Genomic DNA, 15,376 nt, shown 5'->3' with positions numbered 1-15,376 from the left:
ACACACACACACACAAAAACAAAGCTAAAAAGGAAAAGAAGCCAGAGGCACCTGAAGTATAAGTGAACCACATGGAGAGACAGTGCTGAGGAGCCCTAGAGGAGACAACCATAGAAGTGTGGCCTTACCCCCTGGCCTCCTTCTGCCTTTTAAGGCCAATTTCCCCTCAGGAGAATGCTTACTAGATCAGGGCAGCTGATGACTAGCTTGGGGAGAGAAAGCCAAGTGCTTGAGTTTCTCAGGCACAGAGCAGACAGGCCTGGGAGGAGGCCCACTTCATCAACATTTATTGTGCACCTTCTGTGTACCAGACACCAAGTTATATGTTAGAGGAAACCTGGTCCTGCTGCAGAAAGAGCTCAGAGGAAGAAGAGACAGAGGCCCCTTTGTGTGAAGGCCTGAGCTGCCAAAAGCTCTTGAGAAGGAGGCAAAAGGAAAATGCCACACAAGGAGAAGTTCTGTCACTTTCCCAGCAGAGGGGAGGGCAGCACAACCCAGGCTGGGCTCTGTACCTGTCCTGGATCAATGCCAGGCCTGTGGGCTCACTTTTTTTCTGGCTAGGTCTCTGGCTGAGTTCTTTAACTTTTCTAAGTCTTGTCTTTCAAGTTGACAGAATGGAATTAAAAAATATATATTGTCCCAGAGATATTTTTGAGGTTTAAGTAGGTAATACTAAAATTGTAAAATTGAGGTAAAGAACCTCAATTTTAAAAATTTTTTATTTTATGTGTACATGTGTTTTGCCTGCATGTATGCCTCTGTACCATGTACATTCAGTGCCCAAGGAGCTCAAAAAAGGGTATTAGATCCCTGGAACTGGAGTTATGAGTGGTTGTAGGTGCAGGGGACCGAATCTGGGTCCTTTGTAAGAGCAGCAAGTTCTCTTAACCACTGAGCTATCTATCTCTTCAGCCCCAAAACATTTTTTAAAATTAAAAATACAGCCGGGCAGCAGTGGCACATGCCTTTAATCCCAGCACTTGGGAGGCAAAGGCAGGCAGATTTCTGAGTTCGAGGCCAGCCTGGTCTATAGAATGAGTTCCAGGACAGCCAGGGCTATACAGAGAAACCCTGTCTCCACAAACAACAACAACAACAACAAAAATACATTTTTCCAGATGAGGAGTCTCATGTCTGTAATCTCAGCACTTGGGACATAGAGGCAGGAGAATTACCCTAAGCTTGGACTACATAGTTATTCTGCCTCAAGAAATATATATAAAAACATTTTAAGATACATAATAAATCAATCATATATACATACATACACACACATACACACATACATACATACATTTAGGTCAAACTTAGAAGCATTGGGCACAGCATGATAAAAGCAATCTGGCCCTTAACATTAGATACTTCACTTTCTCCTCTGGGTGGTTGGGTGGACTTTTCTGGTCATTCACAGCTAACTAACTTATTCAGCAACTTCATTATTATAATAATAACCTCATTATTAAGATGGTTCTCAATTCTGATTGCTCTAAACAAGGCTAAGCTCACATAATGGCTCACTGGGTTAAACATTTGTTGCCCCAGTCTGATGACCTGAGTTCAATGCTCAGAGCCCACATAAAAATGGAAGGAGAAAACCAGCTCCATAGTTCCCTCTGAGCTCTATCTCATGCCAAAGAGCATGAGCCCTCACTACTCACCCTCATTGTACACATGTATAATAATGTATTTTCTAATTGTTTAATTTTATGTGGATGGGTGTTCTGCCTCTCTGCATATCTGTCTGTGTACCATGTTCAGTACCTGCTTCCCAGGAGGCCTAAAGGGGCATCAGTTCCCCTGGAATTGGAGTTACAGATGATGTGAGCTCCCATGTGGGTGCTGGGAATCAAAGTCAGGTCCTCTGTAAGAGCAGCCAGTGCTCTCAACCTCTGAGCCATTTTTCCAACCCCCGAGTTAATAAACTTCTGCTCTGACCCTGTTTAACCTTCTTGACCTTCTAAACAAAATCCCAAGACATAATCTTCTTCACATCTGTCTTCAGCATAAGGCTGCTTGGGGTCAGTCAGTAGTCTGTAGAACTTCTCCTCTTCAATCCATAATGGGGACAGTAGGGACATCTGGATCCTTTGTGCTCAGTGGTCAGGCAACCTAGTCTATTTGGAGAGCTTCAGGTCAAGGAGAGACTGTATCTCAAAAAAACCCAAAAAACTGCACCTGAGAAATAACACCTGAGGTTGTCTCCTGACCCACACACATGCACATACATGAGCACATATCTGCACACATGCACACATACGTACATACATACATACATACATACTTACATAATTACATACATACATACTAGGTGAAGGATAATTTTACTTGATTTGCCAGGGAGGCTGGGAGTCTTTGATTGGAAGAGTCTCACAATCTTTCTTTTTCCTTTAGGCTGTCTACTTAATGGTTTGTAAGAGTTCTTTCTTCTTATACGTACTAATCCTGCCGTATGTAAAACTTCTCAACTTGTTCAATAACTGCTAAGTACTCTCACAATTCTCTCCATTGAATAAAAGTGCTGTGGCTATTTCATCTTTAAAAATCAAGTGTAATAAACTGGGCGTTGTGGTACACACTTAGTCCCAGCATTCAGGAGGTAGAGGCAGGGCAATTTCTATGAGTTTGAGGCCATCTTGGACTACATAGATAATTCCAGACCAACCAAGGCTACATAGTGAGACCCTGCAAATGGAGAGATGGCTCAGAGGACTTGGTTTTTTTACAGAGGACAGGAGTTCAGTTCCCAGCACCCACATGGCAGCTCATAACCATTCTGGGGATCCAAACCCTCCACTGGCCTCCATAGACATACACATGGTACACATAGTAAGTTCCTCTCTCAAAAAATAAAATCAAACAAAAATAAAATGTGTTATTTAGTTAAGTGTCATAACACAAGCCACAGATGATGAGGCCTTTAAAAACAGAATCATGTTTTCTAACAATCCTGAACACTAGGGGTTTGAGGGTCAAGAGGTCATCAGGGTTGGCTCCTCCTCAGGACCCTCCACTGACTTACAGATGGCTGTCTTCTGGCCATGTCTTCACATAGTCCACACTCCATATACATTCTTACACAGATAACCATCCTATAGAGTAGCCATATTGGAAACCAGCCATATTGGGTTTATGACGTCCTTCTACATCCTTCTGTAAAGATCTATCTCTAAATCCAGTCACATTTGGGGGTATGGGGATACTGATATACAATCCATATGAGTTTAAGGTGACAAAATTCAGTGCTTAGCAGCTGAATGGAGGTATGAGACACAACTTCCAGAGAAAATGAGGCCAAAATTATGTGTCTACTAGAACAGAACCTCAGTTGTAGTGACATTTTTGAGTATTCTGGAAAGTTTTGGTTTCTTTAGAACACACAGAAATATTGTAAGTACTTCTATTTTAATCCCAGGTGTAGGGATGTGGGGCTGGTTCAGACTGACCACAGCAGCTGATCATGGCTTGCCTTGTGCTCTAGCAGAAGCATGGTTTTGCTGGCTACAGATAACTTCTGCAATTGTGTGATATTTGGAATTCTGGGAAGTTCTCAGAGGGCACATAAATGCTAGAGCACTGAGAGGTGGGTGGTGGGTTGGCGGCCATTTAGGGGGAGGTTGATGGTTTGTTAGTATCCCTAGTCAAAGAAGAATCAAAAGGAAAGAAATCTGATTCAAGGTTCTCTTTCCCCTCTCTCCTTGTGTCTCTCCTATCTGATGTTAGTGGGTGAAAGTGGGGGGAGAGGTCTGGGGGGGATAAAGGGTGGGGAAAAGAAGAACCCACAAAATAGCAAAGCCCAGATACACCTGTTGCTCAGACCCCAGGCCACAAAGACTATCTCCTGTCTTACTTGATTGACAACTGTTCTTTTCTCTTACAACCCAAAGGTGCTCCAGCCCCCAGCTCACTCACTGTTCCCAACATGTGTGAAGAAGAGACTACCGCCCTTGTGTGTGACAATGGCTCTGGCCTGTGCAAGGCAGGCTTTGCGGGAGACGATGCCCCCAGGGCTGTCTTTCCCTCCATTGTGGGCCGCCCTCGACATCAGGTGTGTTGAGTCTGTGTCCAAGACTGTGAGCCACCAGGAGTGAGCTGTATTGGACCTGCTTTGAAAGAACTATACTGAGCGCTCCTGCTCTCTCTCTCTCTCTCTCTCTCTCTCTCTCTCTCTCTCTCTCTCTCTCTCTCTCTGTAGAGAGTATAAAATAAGGGGGTAAATATATCTACGGGCTTTGTTCTCCCTCAGAAACCACATAGTCTTCTGTAAGAGAAAAGGCTCAGCCCATGAGGAACCTCCACCTCCTCTCCCTGTTTCCACCTTCCTTTCCTCACCTCTCTTCTTTGGGAACATTCCAGTGACTAAATCTCTACGTGTGGACCCCTCAGACAATTCACTTATCTCTTCTTTTCTTTCTCATCACAGGGTGTGATGGTGGGAATGGGCCAGAAAGACAGCTATGTGGGAGACGAAGCTCAGAGCAAGCGTGGGATCCTAACTCTCAAATACCCCATTGAACACGGCATCATCACCAACTGGGATGACATGGAGAAGGTATCTGAAGCCTCCAGTGTGTTTATTTCAATAGCGATATCTTATCTTGACTTTCCTACGCCACACCTCTCTGTGCCCGTCAATCTTCCTCAGGAATGCTTCCTGTAGCCTTCCTCCTTCCCTTCCCTCCCCTATATCATTTCAAGCCTGGGCCCTCAACTCCTCTCCCTGGACCACGGTAATGGCTTCCCACAGGTTCCCTTGTCCTTTTCCCTATTTATCCATATTCCCACTGTCCCTAACTCTTCATAGCAGCCTCTGGGAATCTGGTCATACCTTATTTCCAGCCTCTGCCTCTCCCACATCACTCCATCTAGCAAGGCCTAGGCCTTTGTTTAAAATGTGGAACATCTCAGCTGGGGCTGAGAGATGTTAAAGACACTTATTGCTCTTGCAGAGGACTCAGGTTTGGTTTCTATACCCACATTCAGCAACTCAAAGCCATCCATAACTCCAGCTCACTCTCCTGTTTATTTGCTCAGCCACAAGATCAGCTGAGGGAATTGTTAATATAGTGTTCTGATTCTCCAATGAAATATTTAAGTAATATGCTAGGAGTTCTGGAAGTTTTTTGCTTTTGTTGGTGGTTTGGTGGTTTTTGTTTGTTTTTGTTTTGACTTGTTTTTATAAGACAATGCAGGAGGTGGGACAATGATGACAGCACAAGGGGAATGTCAGCAACACCCTTCTAGTGTTCTTATCTGTGATCTACTGACTACAGCTCCTCTGTATCTTCAGGGGTAAGCTGGTCTATACTGTAACAGCTCTTTCACCACAGAGAGGAGCAGGCAAAGAATGTGTGTACAAACCCCACCCTCAGCCTCAGCATCTTCATTTTTGAGCTGGAGATTTAAAAACAAACAACTTTCTTTTGAGGTACAGGAGTTCATACCTATAGACCCAGAGCTTGGGAGACTGAGGCAGGAGGACTGGTACTTTGCTGTGAATTCAAGGTCAGCCTGGGTCATAAAATGAGACCCCCCCATCTCAGATCAAACAGCCTCCCTTTCCACTAAAGTGCTTTAAAGATAAAATTAGACATTGATCCAGTGTGATCCCAACACGTGGATCCGAGCTTTGGAAATGACATTCATTATTCACACACATTTCCCAATACTTAATTTGGAAACATAAGAAACAAACTACTTTCTCACAGGAAAGACAGTGTGTGAACTCATTAAAGAAGCCCTATGTGTATATAGTGCATCTTAAAAGAAAAACTGAGTAGGAATTGGATGGGTTGGTCCAAGGTAGCCACTTAATTATTTATACATGCAGAGTCTTACCTCATACCACTTCTACAAACACGTATCAATTGAATCTAAAAGTTAAATATAAAAATTCAAAGATACAGATACAGTAAGGTAGGTGTAAATATTTAGTCAAGCTTTCTGGTGAGAGTCATCATAAAAGAAAAAATAACAGATTTGACTTAAAAATCGTAACTTCTAGTATATGTGCCCAAAAAATAAACTCTGAAAGTCAAACAGCAGATCACAAAAATATTACAAGAGACATATTGAAAGTCTGATAAACAGGTAGTACAGATTTACCATTAAAAACACACAGTGCAGGCCGGGTGGTGGTGGCGCATGCCTTTAATCCCAGCACTTGGGAGGCAGAGGCAGGTGGATTTCTGAGTTCGAGGCCAGCCTGATCTACAGAGTGAGATCCAGGACAGCCAGGGCTATATAGAGAAACCCTGTCTCAAAAAAAACAAAAAAAAAAAAGAAAAAAAAAAGAAAAGAAAAAAACAAACACACAGTGCTGGGGCTGGAGAGATGGCTGCTCTCAAGAAGGACCTGAGTTTGGCTCCCAGCACCCCATGCCAGGTGCCCCCCAGCTGCCTATAGCCCCAGCACCAGGGGCTCCAGTGCCATCTTCTGACCTCTGAGGACACCTACACTTGTGTGCATGGCACACAGATACACACACACACACACACACACACACACACACACACACTTTTTAAAATCCATCTTTTAAGAAAAGGAAATTACTAGCCAGGGGGTGGTGTCTCACGCCTTTAATCCCAGCACTTGGGAGGCAGAGACAGGTGAATTTCTGAGTTCAAGGTCAACCTGGTCTACAGAGTGAGTTCCAGGACAGCTAGGGCTCCACAGAGAAATCCTGTCTCGAAAAACCAAAAAAAAAAGAAAAAAAAAAGAAAGAAAGAAAGAAAAAAGAAAAGGAAATTACTATCTTCAAAACAAACAAACAAACAAACAAACCCAAACTTCAAAATAAAATAAAAACCACGAAGTGTAAGTAAGTGGTACATGCCTTTAGTCCCAGCACTAGGGAGGCAGAGGAAGGCAAATTTCTGAGAGTTTGAGGCCAACTTGGTCTACATGGCAAGTTCCAGGCAAGGCAAGGCTACATAGAAAGACCTTGTCCCCAAATTAATTAATTAATTAATTAATTAATTAAAACAAAATGTAATAATAATATTAATAATGGATATGAAGTAAATAACTTATAAAAAATTACAAATAACATAAAGACAAGAATCACAAAGGAAATATTTCAAAATGTTACCTAGTGACAGATGGGATATAAGATTTTCCAAATATTTTGGTTTGGCAACATTTCTAACTTTTGCAGTACAGTGCTTTGAAAAAATAAAATGAAGTGAAGTGCTTGGACCCACTCCTAATGATTGACAGGTCTGGGTAGAGCTAAACCAGCTATACCTACATTCACAGACCCAGGCAAAGCTGAGGTAGGCGTATTTCAAAACCCATTTCACTCCACTGAGGCCAGTTGCTGACCCCCCATCTCCCTGTGAACCTTCAAAGCCCAAGGCCTGTGCTCCTGAAATTCCCTGTGTCTCAGAGGCCCTCAAAGCCTCTGGTGACCTCCTTTGCTTTCCAGTCTATTCCAGTCTCGCAGATGATAACCGCTTCTACCTCTTCCTTTGATTTAGTTGCATTTTGGCATTTTTGTAATTTCTCCCCTCCAGACTTTGAAACTAAGAAGTAGACACTAAGTCCAATCTACATACAGCCCCTATTGTCATATTTACTAACATCCCAGCAAAGCCCATAAATACAGTGCTGTGATTTAGCCCTGTTGCTAAAGAAACCAAACCCCAAGTCCCCTGACACTGTTTGCCAAACACCTCTGAAATAAAGACTCTTGTCTAGTCATCTTGGAGCACTGGAGAAGGACCTATGCAGACCTATGTGGGTGAGAAACCTTCCTCTAAGGCAGGCATAATTTTACACACACACACACAACGGTAATGTCTGAAGATGTAACCAAACTTGGGCCACAACTAGCATCCAATGGGTGGAGACTAAGGATGCCACTAAGCCTCCCATGGTGCACACGTCTGTCCACCACAACACTAAGTGCTGACATGGAGAGGCCCTTCTCAAACACCGGCCTGGTTACCAGTAAACAGTGAGAACTGGGTCCACATATATGTTCCAGGATCACAGCAGAAGACAGTCTACACTTCTGGTGAGGTTGACTAAAAAAGTACAGGAGTGTGAGCAAGAAAGGAGTAAGGCAACCAGAACAGGATGAGTACTAGTTACCATAGGAGCTCTTGTGCTTACAAGCGCCCCCCTACAGGGACTCAGAGTATAGGCAGTGTCCTTGGAACCATAGAGATAACTGGAGGTCTGTTTATGGGGCCACAGCACAACTAAGAGACGCGCCCTGGCTTTTCTCTCCTCCCACTGTCTAACCCCCTGCCAGTGCCATCCATCAGCAGAACACAACCAGAAACCTGGAAGCAATAAGCACTGAGTGTAGCTTGCCTCCTTGAAGGCACCAAACGGCAGGAAAAGGAGAGAGAGGAAGGCTCAAATGGTAGACTCAGCACATACACTGGCTCTGTGTCTGGCATGCTTGGAGAGAAGGAACGGGCTCCGTGTCCCTCAGAGATGCCCCAGGCTGACCACTCCAGATTGACCCTGTCCTGGGTAGCATTTAGTCACCCTCCTCCAGTATCGACATGCCAGTCAAATATTTTCAGACCCCTGGGAAATCTGCTTGGTTTATCTGGCTTTTGTCTCAACTAGATCTGGCACCACTCCTTCTACAACGAGCTGCGAGTAGCACCAGAAGAGCACCCAACCCTGCTCACAGAGGCCCCCCTAAACCCCAAAGCCAACAGGGAGAAGATGACCCAGGTAAGAGCACTGTGCACGGGAAAGCAGCTTGGCCAGATATGTCTTCTCTACTGTGTACCAGTGCAGCAAAATGTCCTTACAAACCCGCTACGGTTGGAGGCGGGGGCGGGGCGACCAAGACAGGTCCCATGGGAAGTGGATATGGGATGAAGAAAGACCACTGAATTGGCATAGTTCTTGCCCTTAAGGAAATCGCAGTGTTTTTCAGACAGTCCTTTCCTCCTTGCTGCCTTTCCAGATCATGTTCGAAACCTTCAATGTTCCTGCCATGTATGTTGCCATCCAAGCTGTGCTCTCGCTCTATGCATCCGGCCGCACCACAGGTCAGTAGCATTGAAACTCATTCCTTTTCTGGCTCCAGGTTTTTCCGTCACAGTCCTGAAAATGATCTGTGGTGGCAAAAAGAAAAAGAAAAAAAAGACAGACAGATAGCAAAACATGGTCAGGTTGGATACTCAAAACATCCAATAGAAATCATCTGGGGAAGTCCATTGAGGCAGTCAGTTGGAGTTCACAGAAAGTCTAGGGCAGGACAGACTATCCCCTCCAAGTAAAAGAACAAGTAACAGCAGATACGTGTCATTATCAAATGGGAGCTTACAAACATCCAGTAGAAACTGACTGGGGAAGTTGAGGCAGTCAGCTGAGGTTTCTGATTGAGTTTCTCTCCATAGCTGACCCTGTGGCTTCCCTTTCCCACCACAGGCACTTTTTTCTTATGGTAGGATAAGCAGTAGGAACCTTTGTTGGAAATGGTTTAGTTTCTAGCTACCCACAAGGACATGGTGCCTTTACTCTTGTGTTCTCTTTCCTGCAGAGTCAGGGGTCAGCCCATCTGCAGACAGGACCTTGGAAGTGAGACAAACAGGCTTAAAGCTGAAATGGAAGATAGGAACTCTTCTTCCATACCAGTTTGTCAGTGAACTCAAACACCACGTGACACTTTACCAATAGAGTGTTTACTACAGCAGGGAAGGTAGATTCAAGCTGGGCTCCTACAGAGGTTCATGCTTAGATCAAAAGGAACACCAGTGACCAGGGAAAAAAACAAATGAGAGTGCCCATGGAGCAGGCTGGGTGTGAGCCTGCTTATACAGTTAGGAAGAATTTCCATAAACAAACCATAATTGATAGGTGCAGCAAGAGCTGTTTCCTTTCACGGTCATGCCAGGCGGCTTATCCACACACCCCCATCACAACGCCTTTGCCTCAAGAACAGCAGAACCTGCTACGATGGTTGCATAAGCATGTGGCCTTCATGTAGAAGGATGCCCAGCAGTGAAGGGAACCTGTGGTCCTCAATAGGCATTGGAGCACCATAACAAAAGCTTGTAAATGTAGTCTTTCATATGTACATTGCTCTCCTGAGCATTCATCCTTCCAGAGTTTTCCACAAAGCTTTTATCAAACAATAGGCACACTCAGCTGGAGAGATGGCTCAGCAGTTAAGAGCTACTCTGCTTTAGGCAAGGACCTGAGTTCAGTTCCCAGCACTCACATTAGGCAGCTCCAACTCTAGTGGCTCTGACGTCCTCAGAGAAGGATGTAGTCTAAATATTAAAAATCAGAATGTGCAGTCTGGATTTAAGGTAAACTGACAAGCCTTCATTAGCATGTCTGCATTTCAAGGAATCCAAGATATTGAGATAGTTTTTGCCTTCTAGAAAACACAGGGAGAGAGAGAGAGAGAGAGAGAGAGAGAGAGAGAGAGAGAGAGAGAGAGAGAGAGGATTCTTGTGGTAGGTGAATTTTCTTAACTACTAAAGGAAAATACGATAATGGAAAATCATTCAGAACAGACCCTAGAAAGAGACAGATGAAAATGCAGTTTGTCTTCTCTGTCCACAGGTATCGTCCTGGATTCAGGGGATGGCGTCACCCACAATGTCCCCATCTATGAGGGCTATGCACTGCCCCATGCCATCATGCGTCTTGACCTGGCTGGACGGGATCTCACAGACTACCTCATGAAGATTCTCACAGAAAGAGGCTATTCCTTTGTGACCACAGGTACCTGCCCCTTTCCTCATCCAGAGCTGAGCTCAAAATCCAATCTCACCTAGGACTGGAAGTTCTCGGGACTGATGGGAATTCTGTGGCTCTGTCCTCAGGCTGTCTTTGGGTGGACTTGATGCCCTTCAGTGTTAAGATGGCCTAGTTGGAGGATGAAGATTCCCTGTGGAGATGCTCTGGGGAGGAGGACAAGGCTTAGAGCTAGCATCCTTCTGCCATGTTCTGCTTTGGAACCTCCTGGGCATTCCCTTTCCCCAGCACCCACTGCCTATGTTCATGTTGACACAGGCCAGAGTTTTCAACAATGGTCAACTGAACTGGAGAGCTGGTGACATACTTATCTCCTTAGAGGAGTCTGTGGTGTCTGAGATCAAATGATATAAAATGATCTAAAAGGAGAGGAGTCATGAAGCCCATCTAGGTTAAGTGGGGATTTTGGGGAGTGCTTTTTTAAGATTCTGTCAGGTAACCAGGGGTAAGTCCAAGTCTGCCTCTTAATGTGTCCTGTAAGGACCGCAGGAGCACCTGTGGCATTGTCAACACAGAGTGAAAAAAAAAAAATCCCTTGACTTCCTGCTTGAGAATCAAGCATTTTTGAGGAATGGGGGATCCTATTCATGGAGGCTCTTCCTAAGGCTGTACTCAAAGCAGACTAAGAGTTTCCTAGAGAACACATGATATGTCAGAGCTTGCAGAGCCCAGGAACCACTTTGCCATTTCTGTACTTTCCAGCTGAGAGAGAAATTGTCCGAGACATCAAGGAGAAGCTGTGCTACGTAGCCCTGGATTTTGAGAATGAGATGGCCACAGCAGCTTCATCTTCTTCCCTGGAGAAGAGCTATGAGTTGCCTGATGGTCAGGTCATCACTATTGGCAACGAGCGCTTCCGCTGCCCAGAGACCCTCTTCCAGCCTTCCTTCATTGGTGAGGTGCTGCCTGCAGACCCCGCTCTTCACTTGGAGGCAGAGCACAGGGGTCCAGGGTAGAGTGGTACCAGCTGGAGGAGTACAGGATAGAGAATGCAGGGTGAGGATTGCAGGACAGAGGTGCAGAGTAGAGGGAACAGAGACTCAGTTCATTAAAGGATGAAAAGAATCTTCCTCTTGGAGTAGTTTAGACAAAAAGCAGGCTGAAATTTGAATTCTCCTTGTATCTTCCATCTGTCTAGTGTCTGTACCCTGCATTCAGTCTGTCATCTGTCTGTTGTGTGTGTGTGGTGGCTGTCTGGTGCCAGTGCCTAGAAAAAGCTTTGCTCTGTATTTACGGAACAGCACAGAACACATAGTATGGAAAGGGAATGAGGAATTCTTTACAGAAATCCTTAACAGAGTTTTACAAGGGAAAGAAGTTATTTTACTGACCCCAAATAACCCAGAATAACACTCAGAACCTCACACACATATTGTCTTAGTTAGAGTTTCCATTGCTGTGAAGAGACACTATGACCAAGGCAACTCTTATAAAGGACAACGTTTAATTGGGGCTGGGTTACAGGTTCAGAGGTCCAGTTCCTTATCATGGCAAGAAGCATGGCAGCATCCAGATAGGTATGGTAGAGGACAAGCTGAGAGTTCTACATCTTGTTCCAAAGGCAAACAGGAGAAGACTGACTCCTCAGGCAGCTAGAAGGAAGGTCTCAAAGCCCAAGCCCAGAGTGACACACTTCCTCCAACAAGACCACACCATCTAATTGTGTCACTCCCTGTGGACCAAACATTCCAACATTCCAACATTCCAAACATTCAAACACATATAAGTCTATGGGGGCCAAACCTATTCAAACCACCACAGATATTATTAACCCAAATCCTCATATTGCTTCAGAAAATGGTTACCAACACACACACACACACACACACACACACACACACGCACGCACAATTCTGTATCATGGGCATAAAAACATATATAGTTTAAGATTAAAGCTAGGCATTTAGCTTAGGTTGTAAAAGGAGATTACATAAAAAGTCCAAAGAATAGTAAGGCTGGTAACATTGTTTTCTTACCAGCAAGTTAAATGGGCTGATTAACTTCACCACAGCAGATCCAGTATATAGTTTTAAACAATCTCAAGGTATATTATTAACCTGGTTGCAAGGTCTGGTAAAAGCTCAGTTTCTAATGATAAGAGATAATCTCAGAAAGAGCTGTTCTAACAATACAGGGTGGAGGGTCAAGGCAGAGAGTTATAAGACAGAAGAGTGCAGGGCAGAGGATACAGGATGGAGGAGGCAGGGTGGAAGGGTGCAGGGCTGAGAAGTGGATGGGATTTGGAAAAGGAAACACCTGGACTCACAAGCATTTTGTTACTTTTATCTGCCTTAAAATTTCCCAAGAAGGGACATAAACAATTAGTTTAAAACATAATTTTAAATAGAAAAGTAAAAAAATTTTTAAAAAACAGGATGGGACTTGGGGTGATGGCTCACCCCTTTAATCCCAGCACTTGGGAGGTAAAGGCAGCTGAATCTCTATGAGTTCAAGTCCAACCTGGTCTACAGAATGAGTTCCAGAACAGCCAAAGCTATACAAAGAAAGTCTAAAAAAGAAAGAAACAAAGAAAGGAAGGAAAGAAGGAAGGAAGGAAGGAAGAAAAAGAAAGAAAAGAAAGAAAAGAAAAAGAAAAGACAGACTTGGAAATTTCTTAGTGTTTAAGAGCATTTACTATTCTTGTAGAGGGCCCAAGTTCAGTTCTCAGCACCCACATGGTGGCTCACAACTGATGTGACTCCAATTCCTGGAGTCCAATACCCTCTTGTGGCCTTCATGGGCATTTGCTTGAACCTAATGTACATAAAATCATGTGGGAACACACATACACAATTATATATTTTTTAAAAGGAAAAACAGGACAGGTAATATAGTATGAAACTATAATGGGTTTAAAGGTCAGTCCAGACCACTTCTGAATCACTTAGCATTTAGGTCCCAGAGGCCTGCATCTGGACAGTGGTACAGGTGGATCTGGGGTCAAAGTTTCAATGCTGATCCTGTATCTCTGCATCCAGACATTGTCACACTGATACACCACCTTCTTCAAGCTGCAGCTTTCTCTTCTATAAAAATTGAAATAATGGGGAGAGGTGTTCTGGAGAGATGGCTCACTATGAGTACTTGCTGATCCCTTCCAGTGAGACCAGGTTCAATTCTCAGCAGCCTCATGGCAGCTCCTAAGAGCCTGTAGCACTAGAATCTAATACCCTCCTCTGACCTTCACACTCACAAACCCATACTCAAAGCAATAAATAAAATAATAAGACCAATAATAAATGCTTTAAATATGGAAAATAATGATCTATACTTACCAGATAGTACTATGACAAAAACTAAAAGACAATACTTATCAAAGAAAGCCACTTTCTTGAGGAGGGTTTAAGTGGGAAATGGGGAATGGCTGCTCATAGCCTTGGAGTTTCTCTGTAGCCAGTAAAATGCTCTAGGGCTGAGTGTGGTAGTATACCTATGTAATCCAAGTGCTTGGGATGTGAAAATGGAAAGAGCAGGAATTTAAAGTCATCCTCAGCTGCATAGTGGATTCAGGCCATCTTGTCTTTAAAAAATGATATTGTGGTGACACTTGCCCAACTCTGTAAATATGACAACTACTGAACTTTAAAGGGGTTACCTTTATAGTATATTAATTTCATCTCCTTAAAGCTATGGAAGGAAGTATGATGCTTCAGAAATATGCCTTGGGCCACAGTGAGAAACATCAGCTGAGACATGAGGAAACTAAGGTCGGGGCCATGATCAGTAAATGCTTCTGAGCTTGTGATCCAGTTGAGAGTTGATCAACTGCCATGGAGGTGGAGCTATACTTCTGGTGGTATTTTTGTCTGGTTTTGAAACAGGGTCTCACTCTGCAACTCGGGCTAGCCTTGAATTATTGACCCTTCTGCCTCAGCCTCCCATGTGCCTGGCATTACAAGGTTGAGAGTCGTATGCCTGATATGAGCTACATTTCTGAAGGCATGGGTGTTGACTAAACTCTGTAACCTCCCCTAGGCATGGAGTCAGCTGGAATTCATGAGACAACATATAATTCCATCATGAAGTGTGACATTGACATCCGCAAGGATTTATATGCTAACAATGTCCTCTCTGGGGGCACTACCATGTACCCTGGCATTGCTGACAGGATGCAGAAGGAAATCACAGCCTTGGCTCCCAGCACCATGAAGATCAAGGTAGGTTGAGCCTTACCCTACTTCCCTTTTGCTGCTCTAGAAGCAAAGACCTGCCTTCATAGGAGATGTTGCTGGGCCTTGGAAATTGGTGGTCTCCTGGTGATCTTCATCCTCCTGGTCTGATGTTCCTTGGAGCAATGATAGAATGAAGATATACTTAGCATGGCTAAGTCCCTAACATGGATATCATATGAGAAGACATTGAAAGAATTTGAGGTGACAACACTATTGAGGGAGGTGAAAGAGAAATTAGGATGAAGGAAAGAAAAAATGATTGGCGTCAGAGGGATGACGCTGCCATTAAGAGCACTTACTGCTGGATCAGGCATGGTGGTATACACCTTTGGTCCCAGGACATGTGAAGCAGAGGTAGATGGGTCTCTGTGAGTTTCAGGATAGCCTACTCTACCTATATACTGAGTTCCAGATCCGACAGAGATACATAGTGGCTCTCTCTCTCTCTCTCTCTCTCTCTCTCTCTCTCT

General features: G+C 44.1%; 1 protein-coding gene across 1 annotated transcript in view; it reads left to right on the top strand.

The window, feature by feature from the left end:
• The window catches only part of Actg2 (actin gamma 2, smooth muscle), a 24,838-nt gene that overhangs the window by 5,930 nt on the left and 3,532 nt on the right, over positions 1-15,376 (top strand). Inside the window, exons 2-8 of the mRNA XM_031382313.1 lie at positions 3,885-4,045; positions 4,421-4,549; positions 8,581-8,691; positions 8,930-9,014; positions 10,540-10,701; positions 11,437-11,628; positions 14,710-14,891. Coding sequence (XP_031238173.1) covers positions 3,920-4,045; positions 4,421-4,549; positions 8,581-8,691; positions 8,930-9,014; positions 10,540-10,701; positions 11,437-11,628; positions 14,710-14,891 — 987 coding nt within the window. The 5' untranslated portion in view covers positions 3,885-3,919. The remainder of the gene's footprint in view (positions 1-3,884; positions 4,046-4,420; positions 4,550-8,580; positions 8,692-8,929; positions 9,015-10,539; positions 10,702-11,436; positions 11,629-14,709; positions 14,892-15,376) is intronic.

Source organism: Mastomys coucha, unplaced genomic scaffold (genome assembly GCF_008632895.1).
Source record: "Mastomys coucha isolate ucsf_1 unplaced genomic scaffold, UCSF_Mcou_1 pScaffold20, whole genome shotgun sequence".
Classification (NCBI taxonomy): Eukaryota; Metazoa; Chordata; class Mammalia; order Rodentia; family Muridae; genus Mastomys; species Mastomys coucha.
This window is presented reverse-complemented; position numbering and strand designations above follow the sequence as displayed.